The following is a 14,624-nucleotide window of genomic DNA, read 5'->3' as shown; positions in this document are numbered from 1 at the left end:
AGCTTTTGCTCATGGTAGAGGCTCGAGGTGTGGAAGCTGGAAACCTCTGCACGTCCTGACTCGCACAACGGCAGCCTGGTGTGGGTAATGCTTTCCAGCGAGCTCAGGGGTGGATGGGTTTTTCTCCCAAGTTCTGCTGGTTCAGAGTAGCCTTGGGCAAGTGTGACAAGGATGGTATCGAGGGAGCTGGGGGCACAGCTTGTTTTGGAGGTTCTCTTGCTGCTGCTCAAGTGTGTTCCTTGTAAAGGGTGGCAGAACCCATCTCCTCTTTGAGCACAAGGGGAGGATGAGGAAGGCGTTGGGACAGCAGGCAGGAAAGTGGAACTAAGCAGCTTTCCATGCTAATGGCCGTATCAGCAGATGATAAGATGCACTCATTCAAGTTCCAGGCTGGATCATCTTCCCCTCTCCCTTCTGCAGAGTCCCTCGGGTCAGATAGTTTGCATTGGATCAATAGTGCTCGTTGCTCGAGGGTATTCAAGGACTGCAGCGGAACCAAGCACTGATAAAGAGCCATTTCTACCTGGAAGAGGGCAGAACATTTTTGCAATGTGCTCTCTCTGCGTTTCTTGCAACCTGGTTTCCAGTGATCACACTGCAGCTTTTTTCCCCTTCTATGACTCTGAATGAGAGCGAAGAAAATGGATTTTCCTTTTTTTTTCTCCTTAAGTTTTTTAATCAAAGGTAGCACAACCCATGTGGGGAGAGATGGTCTTAATTGTTACTAAGCTGATTAAATATTTATAAAACAAGGACTGTCTTACATTTAGAGCTCTTTTGTCTAGAGAATGAAAATAAATTGATTTTTCTTTCCTTGCTCAAATAATGAGTACTAGCATTTTTCCTGGTGCCTTAGGATGTAAGTATTTTCTGAATTTGTAAATGTTAGTAACTTAAACGTTTTAACCTTGCAGCATTATTAAATGAATTAATGTTCTTTTAATCTGTTGGGGAATGAAGATCCAGATAAAGTTCTGTGTGCTTGTTCATCCTTATTAAGATTCAAAGAATAGCTCCAAATCTTTTGATCAGTCATGCTTACGTTGCCTTGAGTAGGCACTTGGATCCCTTCTAAGTTAGAAAGGCGGAAAGGAGCTGCAGTATTTAAAGATTGGAAAAAAAAGATTTCTAATAATGAGGCATAAGGAGATTTAAAAAAAAAAAAAAAGAAAAAAAAAGAAGAATGTTAAGAGGTGAATGTGATATCTAGCTAATAAAGTAAAAAAAAAAAATCTATAATCTAGCAGAGAGGATAACATTTGTAATTGGAAACAAAAGGATGCTAAAGGTGGGATGCTTCAAATATTCAAAGGGTGTGCGTTTTAACAATGGATGCGATCAGCTATTCAAACAAATCATGGAACAAAACTGATTTTTCCTTCTTGTCAGAGTAGAAGTTGAGCCCAGATGTCTTTCTGGAAGGTGTGCTTCAACTAAGCCTTAGGTTCACTACAGAGGTAAGGAGATGGAAGGCAGAGAAGAACTGGAGGCTTGTCCTGGCCCTGAGGCTTACTGATCTGGTGACCGTGGTGTACCTGAGCGTCTGGGAGCTCATTCAGTGACCCACTCTGAATCGTCCCAGCTTCTCCAAGGGCCCCTGGAAAGGAGTTACGGACAGAAGATGTCCTGTCTGGGGCAGCCGCCCTGTCTCAGCTGCTATCTTCTGCGGGCTCCTAGGCAGGAGGTAGGTGGCTGCATCACCCCCTGCACGTGCAGCGCGTGCGACTTGCGCAACGCCAGTAAATCAGGCTTTTCGGGGAAGCGCCCGGCAGGTGCCCGGTGTGCTGCTGGAGGAAATGCGTGAGTCATCCAGGGAAAAGCTGGGCGTTACCTGCCTGCATCTTGTCTGTGCTCCAAATGGCTGCTGGCGGCTGTTGGCTGGGCCGGGAAGACTTCTGAGCGTACACCTGCACTGGAAGAAAGTCAAGCGTAGTTACAGGCAAAATGTATTTTTTAACCAGTATAGCTTGTTTTACTTGGACAGCTCAGAGGCATGGGTGAAGGGTGACTTTCAAAAGCCATGTGCAAAGCACAGATTTCATAGGAAGTGCTGCCTACAGTAACAGCCACTCTTTGCTAGTGTGCTCTGTTTGTATAGGCAGAATATCTGCTCGGATCCAAAAAGCACGTTTTCAGTGTGAAACAAGTAGAATTAGAAACAATTTTCAGTGTGAAACAATTAGAATATGTAAGCTACAAAAACCATCGTGGGGACATAACTACTTAGTTTGTCTGCAAGATGAAAACAGTTGAAGTCAACCGAAGGAATGGATGCGCAAAGCTGATTGTACCTACCTCCCAGCTCTGGTCACTATTACATTTTAAGCTGTGATAAGTATTGTGTATTTCAACTTCTCTTTAAAGCCACTTTACAAACCATTACCAGTGAAGATGAAGCAAAAGATGAAAGGAGCTGCTTGTTGTCTGTGTGTTGCATCCGTGCCAATTTATTCCTTCTTCAGCTGTCTCTTGAAAAGGTTAATATTTTATCTGAGGAGGTTGGGCTCTGAAAGGACTTACTGAATCCTCAAACAGCAAAGCACCACTCCTTGTCGCTTTTCTTTCAGTGTAGGAAGGTAACCATCCTTGTTTAGTGGCCTCCCTCAGAGCAGAAGGATTTCATGGTCTGCAGCACTGAGCATGTTTGGGAGCTCTGGGAGCAGGGGGCAATGGGCATCCATCACAGTTCAGCAGATAAATGGCAGAGCTTCACTGCCCAGCGGCATTATTTCAGGTTCTGCACTGTATTTTGCCATGCACCCAAGGCGTGATGGATGCAGTTAGTGCTTCAGTTAGGTGGCCTTTTATTCGCTCTTTATAAACTTGGCCATGGGGACAGGCAAGCAGGAAGACCTTGTACAAGGACTGCTGCTCAGAGGTGTACAGGCAGTGGAGCAGCGTAGCCGTGGCCAGGCCCCAAATATCCATGACTGCTTACATGTGCAAACAAAGCAAAGCTTAATTTGTGGAGTAAAACAACTTTATTGCTTTCAAAAGGAGCAGCAGCAACATGTTCTGAATGTTTTCTCATTAAAAGCCACAACTGTACTTTTTTACGGTAAAAGGAGGCTTCTTTACAAAACTTGAATTTAGGTCTCCGTGTGTTCTTTGTATAAACGTAGAACAGGAATTGGGAAGCAAATGAAGGTTTTGTTCCACCCCAGAGAGTTAAAATGCCTTGTCCTTCTCCTCACTCCTCCCTGGCCCTTTGAAGAAGCTGCACCATGTTTGTTGACTGTGATTTTTCAATTAGGTTAAGATCCCCACTTTTAATTTGCAGTTTAATCTACCACTGGAACACAAAGGGAAGTTCTTTTGAAGCTGATAGTTTTATATGCGTATCTAACAGCCTGGATGGATGGGGAAGACTGGAACTGGATCCTTAGCAGCAGTCATACGCTTTTTTAGATCTAACACTGAATGTGTAGGAGAGCAATAGTGAGCAGAATCTACATTTTATATTTTACCATTTTCCAGCCAGAAAAATGAAAAACTGGATTTTGAAGTTTTACCAAAAGCTTGAACGTGGAGTGCAAATCAATATATCAAGGTCAGCTTATGAGGGCGTAATTTCTTCTTAGCTGTTCTGTGTCATCTTTTAATGTGCTGCTGCTCAGGTGTGGTTACCCCGAGCTGGCTGACTTGACAGAGGTGTGTGGAAGGAAAATGATAGAGGGCTGCATGTGTTCAGAAGAACTTTGTGTGTTTCATACTTCTGGCCAAAGTATGGAAAAGCTTGCAAAGCGTAGATAGTATCTTCAAAAATCTGTTACCTTTTGTTCCCGGTGCTTCTGGGGAACTTGTGTAAACTGGAAATCCATCCCGTTTCTTCCTTCGTCAGGTGTGCAGCTATCCATTTTATAAAAACAGGAGAAATTCCTGGACAGTCCCCTCTTGTGAGGACACATTTAGAAGTGAATTATTTTCCTGAAGTTTTAAGGATGTTTTGGAATTGATGCCTGTTTTTCATTCCTGTTCTATAGTCTCGCCTTATGGAAAGTTAAGGCGATGGTGGTAAAGACAAGGGAAGAATAATCGTGCAAGAAGCTAATTAGAAAAGTTACTACCTGTTTTAAAGCACTAGCAAAAATAGAGCTATTGAAATGGAAGATAACTGTTCCTTTTCTGAAGTGAAAACAATGAGGCGACTGATGGTGCTGCCCATGTGCGGGTGTGTACGTGTTTATGTAACGTGGGAAAAAATTTGTACCAAACTAAGAATAGTGGTTAAATGTTTGTCCTCTTAGCTGCATCCTAGTCATGATGCAATTCTCAGCAAGATGTACTATAATTACACAGGGAAGTTGCTATTTGCATAGTGGAACACAATGTATTTTCCCTAGTTTCCAATATTTTCTAGAACAGAATGTCAAAGGAGAAAGGTTGACGTACTGCACTGGCGCGCTTGTCAGGTGCATGTACATGAAACGCACCTTCAGAATGCAGAAGTAGCTCAAGGTGCAGGATGAATACGTTTATTTGCTTTCAGCTCCCTGATAAGAGACCTACAAAAGTACTGAAATACTTCAGGTAATGTGTATCACTTGCATGTCAAACTTCATCTGTGTTCATTTATCTCTGCTTTAGAGAGGGACTCATGCCTTCACTCCCACCTCGGGCTTCTCAAACATCCACTAATTCCTCTGGAGTTCTCCTTCCCCTCTTCTCTTATTGCAAAGTGCTTCTCTCTCTTTGGTCACTTGCCTGCCTGTGTATCCTAGCAGTAATGCTTCTATTTGAGGGCCTTTTCCTAGTCATAAAGCATTTTTCAACAAACCTTAAAAAAAAAAAAAAGTGGCTTTGCCATGTTTGTGGTAATGGTATTTCGCTGTAGTGAAATAGGAATCATTGTATGTGACATTACCACTCATTTATTGCAGTCTCTGTACTTACAAACAAAGTCCTGAAAGCAATTTTTAGATAAAGTATGTAAAACGAGGCATCCAACAAGTAGTTTATAGTAATTTCTTTTTTGTGGGGTGGGGCAGTGGAGCTGGGATGGAGACAGATTTAGTGAAGTTCTTACAGAACAGTCTTGGCAGACGCAGTAGTTTACTGTCCTTAACTTTGGTCCCGTACCTTAAATGCTCCTTCTTGTACCTTCTTGCTCCTTAAATGTACCTCGTGCTCCTGAGAGCAGGCACGGCTCGTTTTCTTATTGCATTACTAAAACATGACAAATGACAATCTCGTCTAACCAGAACAGCCAAGCTCTTCTGTCAGCCATTGCTTTCCTTTGCTTCCTAGTAAATAAACATCCATTCAAGAGCTGTAAGGGATTGTGAGGGGAAAAAAGGTGTAAAAAATTTTTGTATAGAACAAACTGTAGGCAATTTGAAGATTTTTGGGCAAGACTGCACAGCTTTTTATACAGCACAGCTGTTAAAGAATTCATCTGTACTTAATGGTGTTATTTTTAAACCCACATTTTTTTTCCTCTCCATGCTTGGCTTAATATAGTTTTGAAATTCAGGGCTCATCTGATGCGTGTTCTACCATTTCTCTTCTTTTTCCTTGATCAGGTGAAATTTGGGTTCATAGGAGCTTCCTTTATTTTGTGGTGTTTCTCTCTTGATATAATCCATGCTTACCTCTTAACCAAGGCTTACAGCAGTGCAAGCACATGCCACCATAATAAAATGTGTCCTAATAACGTGTCCCGTGTGATAATTCAGCCATAATTCAGAAGGCAATCTGTCATAAGTAGACCTTTTTGTGACCTCTGTAAGTTTCCAGGAGGATTTTCTTTCTTTTGAGATTACTTTCAAATATTCTGATCCAGAAAAGGATATTTTTGATAGTTTGCAGTAATTCAAGTAGTTGAGTGCTTTATTATTTTTGGGTGGAAAAGTGATTATTTTCCTTAGATTTTTTTTTTTAACGTTCTTTCTTTTACTACCAGCATGCTTTTGCTCAGTGGCTAGTTTAACTTGATTTTGGAGAAATGTTCAAAACCAACAAACGTGATACGAAAGTGACAACCTGTCCGTACCGTGTTTAATTCCCCAGTTCCGCATTGAACTGGTGAGCTTCCAGCATGTGGTAGTGCAGCGCCTCAGCATTGGGGGTTGAAGCTAATCCTAGTGTGCTATCCCACTGCTTTTTGTCCAGACCTGTCCTGAATTTCTACAAGGGGCTTGATCACAAGCTCATCAGATCACATGGGGTTTTGCAAAGTGCTTGAGGTTTTATACCTGCCAAGTGCGAGGTTCAGATCAAATGGGTAAGTGAATGCACTTAAGCCAATTGATCAGAAAGTAAAAGCATGAAACATGACTCTATTTTTGTAGCAAGTTTTACAGAAATGACAGGCAGGTTATCCCCACTAGGCAGCATGCTGTGGCCATGCCTCTCTAGGTGGACTTTGCAGGTACAGCGGAGCTCTCGGGCAGGCAGACCTGGCGGGCACAGCTAAGATCCCAGAGCACTGTGTGAGCACATCTCATGTGCAGCACCTTGACTGTAATGAAGCATCAAGAGCTGCTATGTAAAGCTTCATTTTATTTTTTTCTCCAAAAAACTTACAAATCTCTCTTTTTGCATGCCGAGAAAGAGCTGATAACTTTTTTGAGTGTCTGAAAAAGCTTAATCAGCAGTTCACTCGGTCTGAATCCTCAAAGGGAAGGATGTCACTGCCTCTGCTCTCGGGATTGTTTGAAATGCAGCCTTGTCACTTCAGCAGAGGTGAGTCTGTCATTACAGCAGCCCTGTGTCCATCCGGGAGGCACGTGGGTGCACACACACCAACCCAACAGGTCTGGCTTCGAAGCTGGGAAGTGGCCTCTCCTCGGGGCTGAGCAACGCCAGCAGCACTTGCACAGCTGGGCTGCTGCTGGAAAGCTTTCATTTGTTTTCTAAATCTGAACTATTTCAGGTTGTAAGTTGGGCGCTTCATGGTGTGGTTTGTGTGCCAGAAGCTGTTGCTGGGCTCCTGAGGCTCTGGTCTGTGCTGGGTGTTAGGAAAGCCAATTGCAGTGTGTGTGTCTTGAATCATACGTGGAATGCAAACGTGCGCTGGTGTGGGTGTGAACCAAGTCAGTTTGGTGACTTCTGGATTTTGTGGCCCTGCTCTTTAGAAGTAGTAGCTAAGGGATTATTTTGTAAGTGCCAGGAATTACAATGAATAGTTTCCCCTGTTTAATCTTACATAATGTAGGCTGTGTGCTTCATATTTTATAATGCATGCCTGGAGAAAAACCTCCTAGAATAAATTTCACGCTTATTTCCTGAATTGTTTTTCCCCCTATGCTGTCATCTAAATGTGACATTACCAGATAAAATCATTTGCTGCATTGAAAAGAGGCCATTCTTAGCACCAAGATGGAGAGAAACTTGTATTTCCTTTGCGGCTCTCCGTCTGTCTGGGAAAACTCTGCAAGTTCACTCCCAGCATCTCCCCTTTTTCCTTCGATGCCTTTCCCACCCAAGCACAGATAGTCCTGACCAATAACCGTGCTCACACAGATAGCCTCCTTTCCTGTGCTGATTGCAACTTTTACTCCTTAGCCCAGAGTTTCGTGCCAATTTGCAATTAGGGTTTTGTTTTCCATGCCATATTTACATAAGTCCGTGAAAACAGTCGTTGTGTTGTAACACTTACAGGGAGACTTCTGTGTATGGGTAGCAAGTAGGTCTGAATATGTTAAACAATCCCCAGGGAGAATTTGTTAGCCAAGTTTTAGAAGTTTTGCCTCTTTACGTGAAGCTGGAGGTCCAGCATATTTGGGGGAGGGAAGGAGAAGAACAGGAGTCTTTCATTTTAGCTTTGCTGTGTAAAATGCGTATTGCACTAATGCTTCCCTGGAGTGCAGCCTATTCAAACTTCAAATATGGGGAAAGAAAATAGAAGGAAGAGTAAAATCCAGGATGAAATTCTCCCTTCTTATCTGTAACAAGGAAGCAACAGTGGCTACTGTGGCATAACTTGAGCATCTCACGCTTTACAGTGTGCTGTGAGCCCCCCATGAAGCCTACCCGCAGGTACTCTGACACGACTTCTGCCTCTGACTCTGTGAGCTGTGTGTGTCAAAAGGCATCCTTTCGGGCACTCGTAATGATAAATGCATTAGCTTCCCAGCTCCAGTGGCACATACCCACTTGTTTGCGTTTTCTTCTCTCCTCCTTCCCCTCTGAAAGAAAAAGAAAAGGTTTTCATCCTCAGCGACAGACTTTGCCCTGTTCTTTGAGCCTCAGTGTCACCTGGAGCTATCGTTAGGCTTTTTTGCCTAGCAAACTTCATCTCTGGCAGATAGTTTTGCAAGGTTTGAGCTGCTAATCTGCAAGCATTTTCCAGCTTATTGTTCCTCTATTGAGTCGTGCCAAGCATATTGCTTTGCAAACTAGCAAGAGGAAAACTCTGCCTCATGAGGCCCCGTCACTGTGGTGTTTGCTGTTTTGGAAGGAACTGCCTAACAAAGGTAGGGGCTGCCTCACCTGTCCCTGAAATGGGGTGCTGTGCAGCGGGGTACCTCAGCTCAGCACAGAAAGCAAAGAACACTTTCTGCTGAAAGCAGGGAAACTTTAAGCAGAATGCAGTGATCTTGGGATTTGCCCAGGGTTCGGGTTATTCCCTTTTTAAAACAATTTTTTGTTATAGCAGTGCTAAGTGTTCAGCGATGCTCCCTGCTAAGGCCTGGACCTGCTGCGTGTCCCCAGCTCCATGACAGTTCACTGACTCGGAGTCCCCTTGCTTCAGACGTGCCTGGAAGAGCTGCTCAGGAAACAAGTGTCCTGACTGCGGGTTGTGCAGAGTGGCCTCTGTCACTTGTCACTCGGGGCAGGCCAACTCAGGAGGGCTGACTGGACTGCAGGTGATAAAAACCCGCTCTGCCCTCTGTTTCACATCTCTTCCCTGGGGAGTCTGAGTGCAAGCGTCCTTACTTCATAGCTCTTGGGTACGTGTTCAGTGCAGGCAGAGTTTAATATCTCCTGCTGAGCTGCTGTTAATGCTGCTTCCTTCAACACTTTCATGTTCTTCACATCTCATCTTTGTACACTTCTTGATGAACCTGGGTTAACTTGACATTTGAGGGGATTTCAGAACAATAGATGTGCCTACGCACATGCCAGAGATACAATACCTTTGAGATCACGATTTCTCTGTTTGGTGCGTACAGCAGCATTCACTTTCCTTTTTCTTCTCTCTCTTTTAAAAGAGTCATACTTCTGTTGGTCCGAACCCTCCATTCTTCTCATTTTGTGCATCCTTTCCAAAATGCCATTGTATAAACTTGTAGGAGTTCCTGGTGAGGTTTTACTGATGCTTTGAGGTATTTGGTGTTCTTGCTGTGACTGACTGCTTGTTTCTCAGGTTATCAATTAGGTGAGAATATCACATACCATTTTTCTTGCAGAGAAAAAAAAAACACAGCACTGATGAGGCTGAAGGTGTTTTTTTTTGCAGGATGATGATCGCTGACCTGTCACGTTACCAGAGCTTTCAACAAAGCACCAGATGTAGGCATCTTGTCGCTTATAAATGTGCTTCTCTTAAGCTCACTCTTTTATGCACGAACTTTCTGACACGTGTGTGGCCACTGCTGATAAGGCTTTTATCACAGCACTCTGTGTGGTCCAGAAGAGCAATTTCTCCTGCTATCATCTCAAGAGTGGAGCTGAAGGCATACCCTTGAAATCTTTTATTTTCCCCTCTGCTGTGACCACCTCCAAACCACTTTTTGAAACTGAGTGGACTGATTTCAGTCTGTCTTCAGTCCAAAAATCTGTGTCTTTGCTGCCTATACAGAGCAGAGCTGCTTGTGCCATCTTTGCTGCTGTGGGAGGGTTACAGAATGGAGAGCAGATGTGTTCTTGGTTTAAATATTGCTTAGCTAGAGGATAACGTGTTTTCATGGCTAATATTGATTGAGTGGTTCCAGAGGACTGGGGATGGACTTTGAGTAAGTGGAAAGGGTGCTTGGCCAGGTAGTGGCAGGGGCACTGAAGTTGAACAGAAGGCTAATGAGCTAGCAAAACTGAAATGTTGTATGTCAGGCAGGGACACGCAATAAATTGTGGTTTAATTTAAAACAGAACTTTACAGTCTGATGTTACAAGGCCTCATTTCTTACATATAGATGCTGAGCACTTTAATCAAAATAATGGCTGCGATTTTTTTCGCCCTTGACATTGTTGGCTTGTCTGGGTTGATACAACTTGCTTTCTTTGCCAAACCTCTGGATGCTAGCACGCGGCCCTGCGGTGGCTGCTTTACACTTAATTTTTATGGAAGCCTAAAAGAGGCAAATAAATATATAATTGTGCAACTGCTGCTTATAAAATCGTTATATATACAAAGCATTATTCATAAAATTTCTAAATACCATTCCTTGGCTTGGATTAAGCTTTAACAAGAAGTTTGAGTGGCGTTGACCACAAAGCTCTTTCTCTCTTTCCTGTCCTGATAGTGTTAGGATTGGTGTAGAAAACTTTCCAGGCGTGTGCAATAAGCGTATGTATTGTGTAAGCGGTGGGGAATGGGGTCTGCGCTTCCCACCAAATTGTGTTGTGCCATTGATTCACCAGGGTGATGGTGCTGTTCTGCTGCACCTAAAGCAGCTGCAGGTCCACTCACAGGTACTTGCAGTAGGGTTTCCTTGATGACTTCAGTACGTGGCCCCGTGATCTTTCAAGCCCGGCCAGGATGTGTAAGAAATACTTTGCTGCTGTTGAAACCCACTTGTTTCTAAGGTTGGACCCAGCAGTCGCTACGTGCAGGGGTGTTGAGGAAGCAAGTGAGAAAGAAGCTAGTGATGGCTGTAAATAGCCCGACTATCGGGTAGCTGTAAGACACACCCTTGAGGAAATGCAGATATGCTCCCGTCAGAATATGCATGCATAGAGATCATACCAGTGGTTGTGTTCAAATAAATGCATTGCTTTTAGATAGAGTGCTGCTCTTTCTGGCTGCAGCAGCTTTCAAGTAAACCCGTCTGTGTCTGCACATATGCTCTAAATCCTTTTAAAATGTGAGAATCTGCGCTGCACGTGTTTTAAATTACTGTGTGTTGATGCCCTATAAATAAAGCATACGTGCTTAAGTTGTGCTTCCTATAATAAACTTGTTTCAGCTTTATTGTTTTGGAGCACTTAAAGTTGACTTTGAGATACTGAATTGTCCCACAACTTGCTTAAAATCTAGTGATACAGGTGAAGCGGCATGCATTTGATCCCAAAAGGGGGTGCTGCTAGAAAGGAGGGATCCTGAGAGGTGGAGGAAAGGCTCTAAAGGGGTGCAGCGGGGCTGTACTGGTGAGCAGAGCAAAGTAAGCGTTGGCTTGATGCAGGAGCTAACAGAGCAGAGAAGTGGGTCACTTATCTACGTCAAAGTGACAAGATTAACAGCTTTAAAAACTTAATTTCAGCTGATCTATTGGTCCTGATGGCACAGCACCAGTCCCTAAACTTGGGCCCCTATGCGAGGTCATTGAAGCTCCGCGTCTGGAGAGATGTGCAGCCCTCAGAGTCACGGGGAGGCCAGCTCTCCTAGCAGCCGTACAGCGCAGGGCTGTGTTTATTTTGGTTTGACCCCTGGATTTTTCTTGAATTTACTTTGGATAGACAGACTTTCATTAGAACTTTAGCTGCTTTATGTCCCAGGCTTGTTGTTTTTAGGGTGGTTTTCTAACAAACAAAATTCTCTCTGTGCAGATCTCACTGGTGAACAAACAGACAGAGGGCAGCTTCCCTCTTGGCAGGTGTCCTTCCTGGGTTTGCCAGGACTGCTGCCCGCCAGCGGGGCCGTGACAAGTCGGTGTTCCTGGGGGAGAAGCCCGAGTGGGCACTGGATTTTTGGGGGGATTGGGAAATCTTGTGCGTGAGGCACAGGACCGCCGAGTTGGAAAGCTGAGCTGTGTTCTCCGCTCAGCTGCGGGCGTCCTGTGTGCCGTCAGTGGAGTCATTAGGACCCTGTCTTAACGCGTGGTCTTGGCGTGTCAGAACGAGCGGCACCCTCAGGGCTTCGCGCTGCAGGCAGCCTCACGCCACGTCTCTGGTGTTTTTGTCATCGTTTGGCTCTAAACGCCGCGCTGGCCAGCAGCGGGCACAGCCGGCCGCCTTCTCGAAATTTCTGCGCTGCCCGGGAGCCGCGTGGCGCCCTTCGAGGCCGCGTGCCCGCGGCTGAGGCGGCTTCGCGCTACGCTGCCGGGCCCGGGGACCCGCGGGCCCCGCTTCCTCAGGGGCTGGCCCCGAGGGGCCGGCCCCGAGCCCTGCCCCTCGCCGCCGCCTCCGCAGCCGCTGCCGCCCGCCCCCGGCTCCCATTGGCGGCTCCCGGGCGAGGGCCGGGCCGGGGAGCGGGGCGGGGAGGCCGGGCCGAGCCGAGCCGAGCCGCGCAGAGCCCAGCCCAGCCCAGCCCCGGCGCCGGACCATGGTCGGGGATCAGTGCAGCCTCCCCGGCGAGCGGCCCGTCCGAGCCCCGAGCCCCAAGGCCGGGCTGAGCTGCAAGATGGTGCTGCAGGCAGTGGGCAAGGTGCTGCGGTAAGGAATTCACCATAAGCAACTGGGCTTTCTGGCTCGGCTTTTAACAAGTTGAACGCCCCTCCTCGCTCTGGTTTTTTTTGGGGGATGGCACCATTCGGTGCGGTGGGGCTCAGCTGGCCGCCTCGTAACCCCTTGGGCCGGCAGCTTGCTGTTCACACCCTGAGCCTTCTGAAGTTTTTGGTGGCTGCCCGGCTGGCAGCGCTCCCGGAGGGGAATAGAGGGGAGTAGGGGGGTCCCTCCGCTGGGGAGTGCTGCCAGGCCGCCTGAGTGCAGGGAGCCTCCTGCGGCTCAGCAGCAGGCATCGCCCCGGTTTGTTCAGCGTGCGTTCCTTCAATGCCTTCACAAAAGCTCTTCCCGTCTCTTCCAACTCGAGTATGTGCAGAAATTGTGCAGAATTTATTTGCTTTTTTTTCCCCCCAAGGTTTCTTTTCCACGCGTGCTATAAAACTTGTGAAAGCGAGGAAAAGTTGCTGTTGGACGTGACCTATTTTGGCCTCGGGAATTCGTAGCGAACCTTTGTCTTGCTGAAGCTGTTACGAGATGGTAGTGATTGGTATTTTGGAGTTTTGTTTACTTTCATGTCTTTTCATTCTGGATTATCTCCATTTAGGGAGTTCTCTAGTTAGAAATGTGAACTCACAAAAACTTTCTTTAGATGCCAGGCTGGTTCTCTTATTTCTCTTCCAGAATATACTTCAGCTGCCTCATCTGACCTGGTGTGTGTTGCTTAATTTTGCTTTTCTTTGGTTTTTGTTCTGTAAAATAAAAACTCATCATATTTTGCAAAGAGCTCAGACAGCAGAAGAGCGCAGGTATTGGCTAGGAGCCCAGGTAAATAGTGAGCCTAATCAAAGCTTCCCTATTGCAGAAATCAGGTGCTTAAGAAAAGGGGAGCCTAGCAATGGTGAAAAAAAAACAAGTGGTGCCTGGCTCAGGACAGCTGTGGAGGGATTTCTGAAGGCAGACATCCACAGCTGAGCTTTGTGCACTTTGCTTCTAGTGGAGAAGAGCAGGGAGCTTGACGACGTGGCTGAATGCAGAGGTGCATTGCTAGCCTGGTAAAAGAGTGTGACTGGTGTGCACTTGTTGGTGTGGATGTTGTAGCCGTGAAGTCAGATGAATCTCACACTTGATGTAGTGCACAACTGCATTTTGGTCTTGTTTCATGGGTGAAACTGTGAACCTTCACCACTCCTTGCTGCTCCTTCACGGGCCACCAAGAACTCGTAGAACTTCACAGTGGACAAGGAATAGAGTGCCTGTCTTTTTTCCCTAACTTGTCCTTTATTTCTGTCTCTTAGGGGTTTACTGGTTGTACAGACTTACAAAGCTCACTTGTTCCAGTGAGATGCTTAGCCAGGATGACTTTCCTCCGTAGCAAACCCATTGCACAGTAGTTAAGTGAGTTGTGTGTGCCTGTAAGTAAGTTCTCTGGAAACTTTCGACATTCCTGTTGCTTTCACTAGCTGGTGGTGTAGGTCCAGGCCCTCCTAGCTGCTGATGCCAAATCATGTGTGTGTCGCAGGCAGGGAGTAACAGTTGCCAAAGGAGAAATTGGCACTGGGAGGAAGCAAGGAGGGAAACAAAGGGATTCACGAGAAGCAGCAGCAGACTTGAGCACCTGGGAAGTGTTGAAAAGAGCACAGGGCAAGACAGCTGAACCAGAAAGGGCAAAAAATGTAACAAAAGCAACAGATGTGCTCTCAGCCTTTCTAATTAATTTTTTATGAAAGCTACTGTTAGGTTTAATACTCTTTTAAATTATTAGTGATTCAACTGTGAAGAACTCTGGAGATGTTAGTATCTTTCATCACACGGGCTAGCAAACTGTATTTAACTTTTAAGGGATGGGACTGAGACTACACACTTCTAATGATTTTAAGAAATTAAAATACCATTAGAAAAGTGTCATCTCCCCTTTTAAATTAATAGCATAGCTGAGATGAAGTTATGTGTGTTCCTCAGCCCAGTGCTTAATTAGGGCTTTCGTTTCACTTCAGATGTTTTTGAAATACGTTGATCTCATTTTTTCCTTCTCCTGTAATGAATTATATGTAATTATTCACCCTATGGTTGGGGAGGAAGAAAAAACGTGACAAAATGGATGCAATTGTTCTGGTTTTTGTTTTCTGAAAGTTGGTGGTTCT

General features: G+C 45.4%; 1 protein-coding gene across 7 annotated transcripts in view; it reads left to right on the top strand.

Annotated features, from left to right (window-relative positions):
• MOB2 (MOB kinase activator 2) overlaps positions 1 to 14,624 on the top strand; it is a 111,673-nt gene that overhangs the window by 70,011 nt on the left and 27,038 nt on the right. Inside the window, exon 1 of one of the 7 annotated variants that reach the window (XM_068683405.1) lies at positions 4,451 to 4,530. The exons of 5 other annotated variants lie outside the window; for them this stretch is intronic. In XM_068683405.1, coding sequence (XP_068539506.1) covers positions 4,466 to 4,530 — 65 coding nt within the window. In that variant the 5' untranslated portion in view covers positions 4,451 to 4,465. Of the gene's footprint in view, positions 1 to 4,450; positions 4,531 to 12,289; positions 12,475 to 14,624 lie in introns of those variants that run through there. One more of the 7 variants, XM_068683404.1, reaches the window with a different exon arrangement.

Source organism: Anas acuta, chromosome 5 (assembly GCF_963932015.1).
Source record: "Anas acuta chromosome 5, bAnaAcu1.1, whole genome shotgun sequence".
Classification (NCBI taxonomy): domain Eukaryota; kingdom Metazoa; phylum Chordata; class Aves; order Anseriformes; family Anatidae; genus Anas; species Anas acuta.
This window is presented reverse-complemented; position numbering and strand designations above follow the sequence as displayed.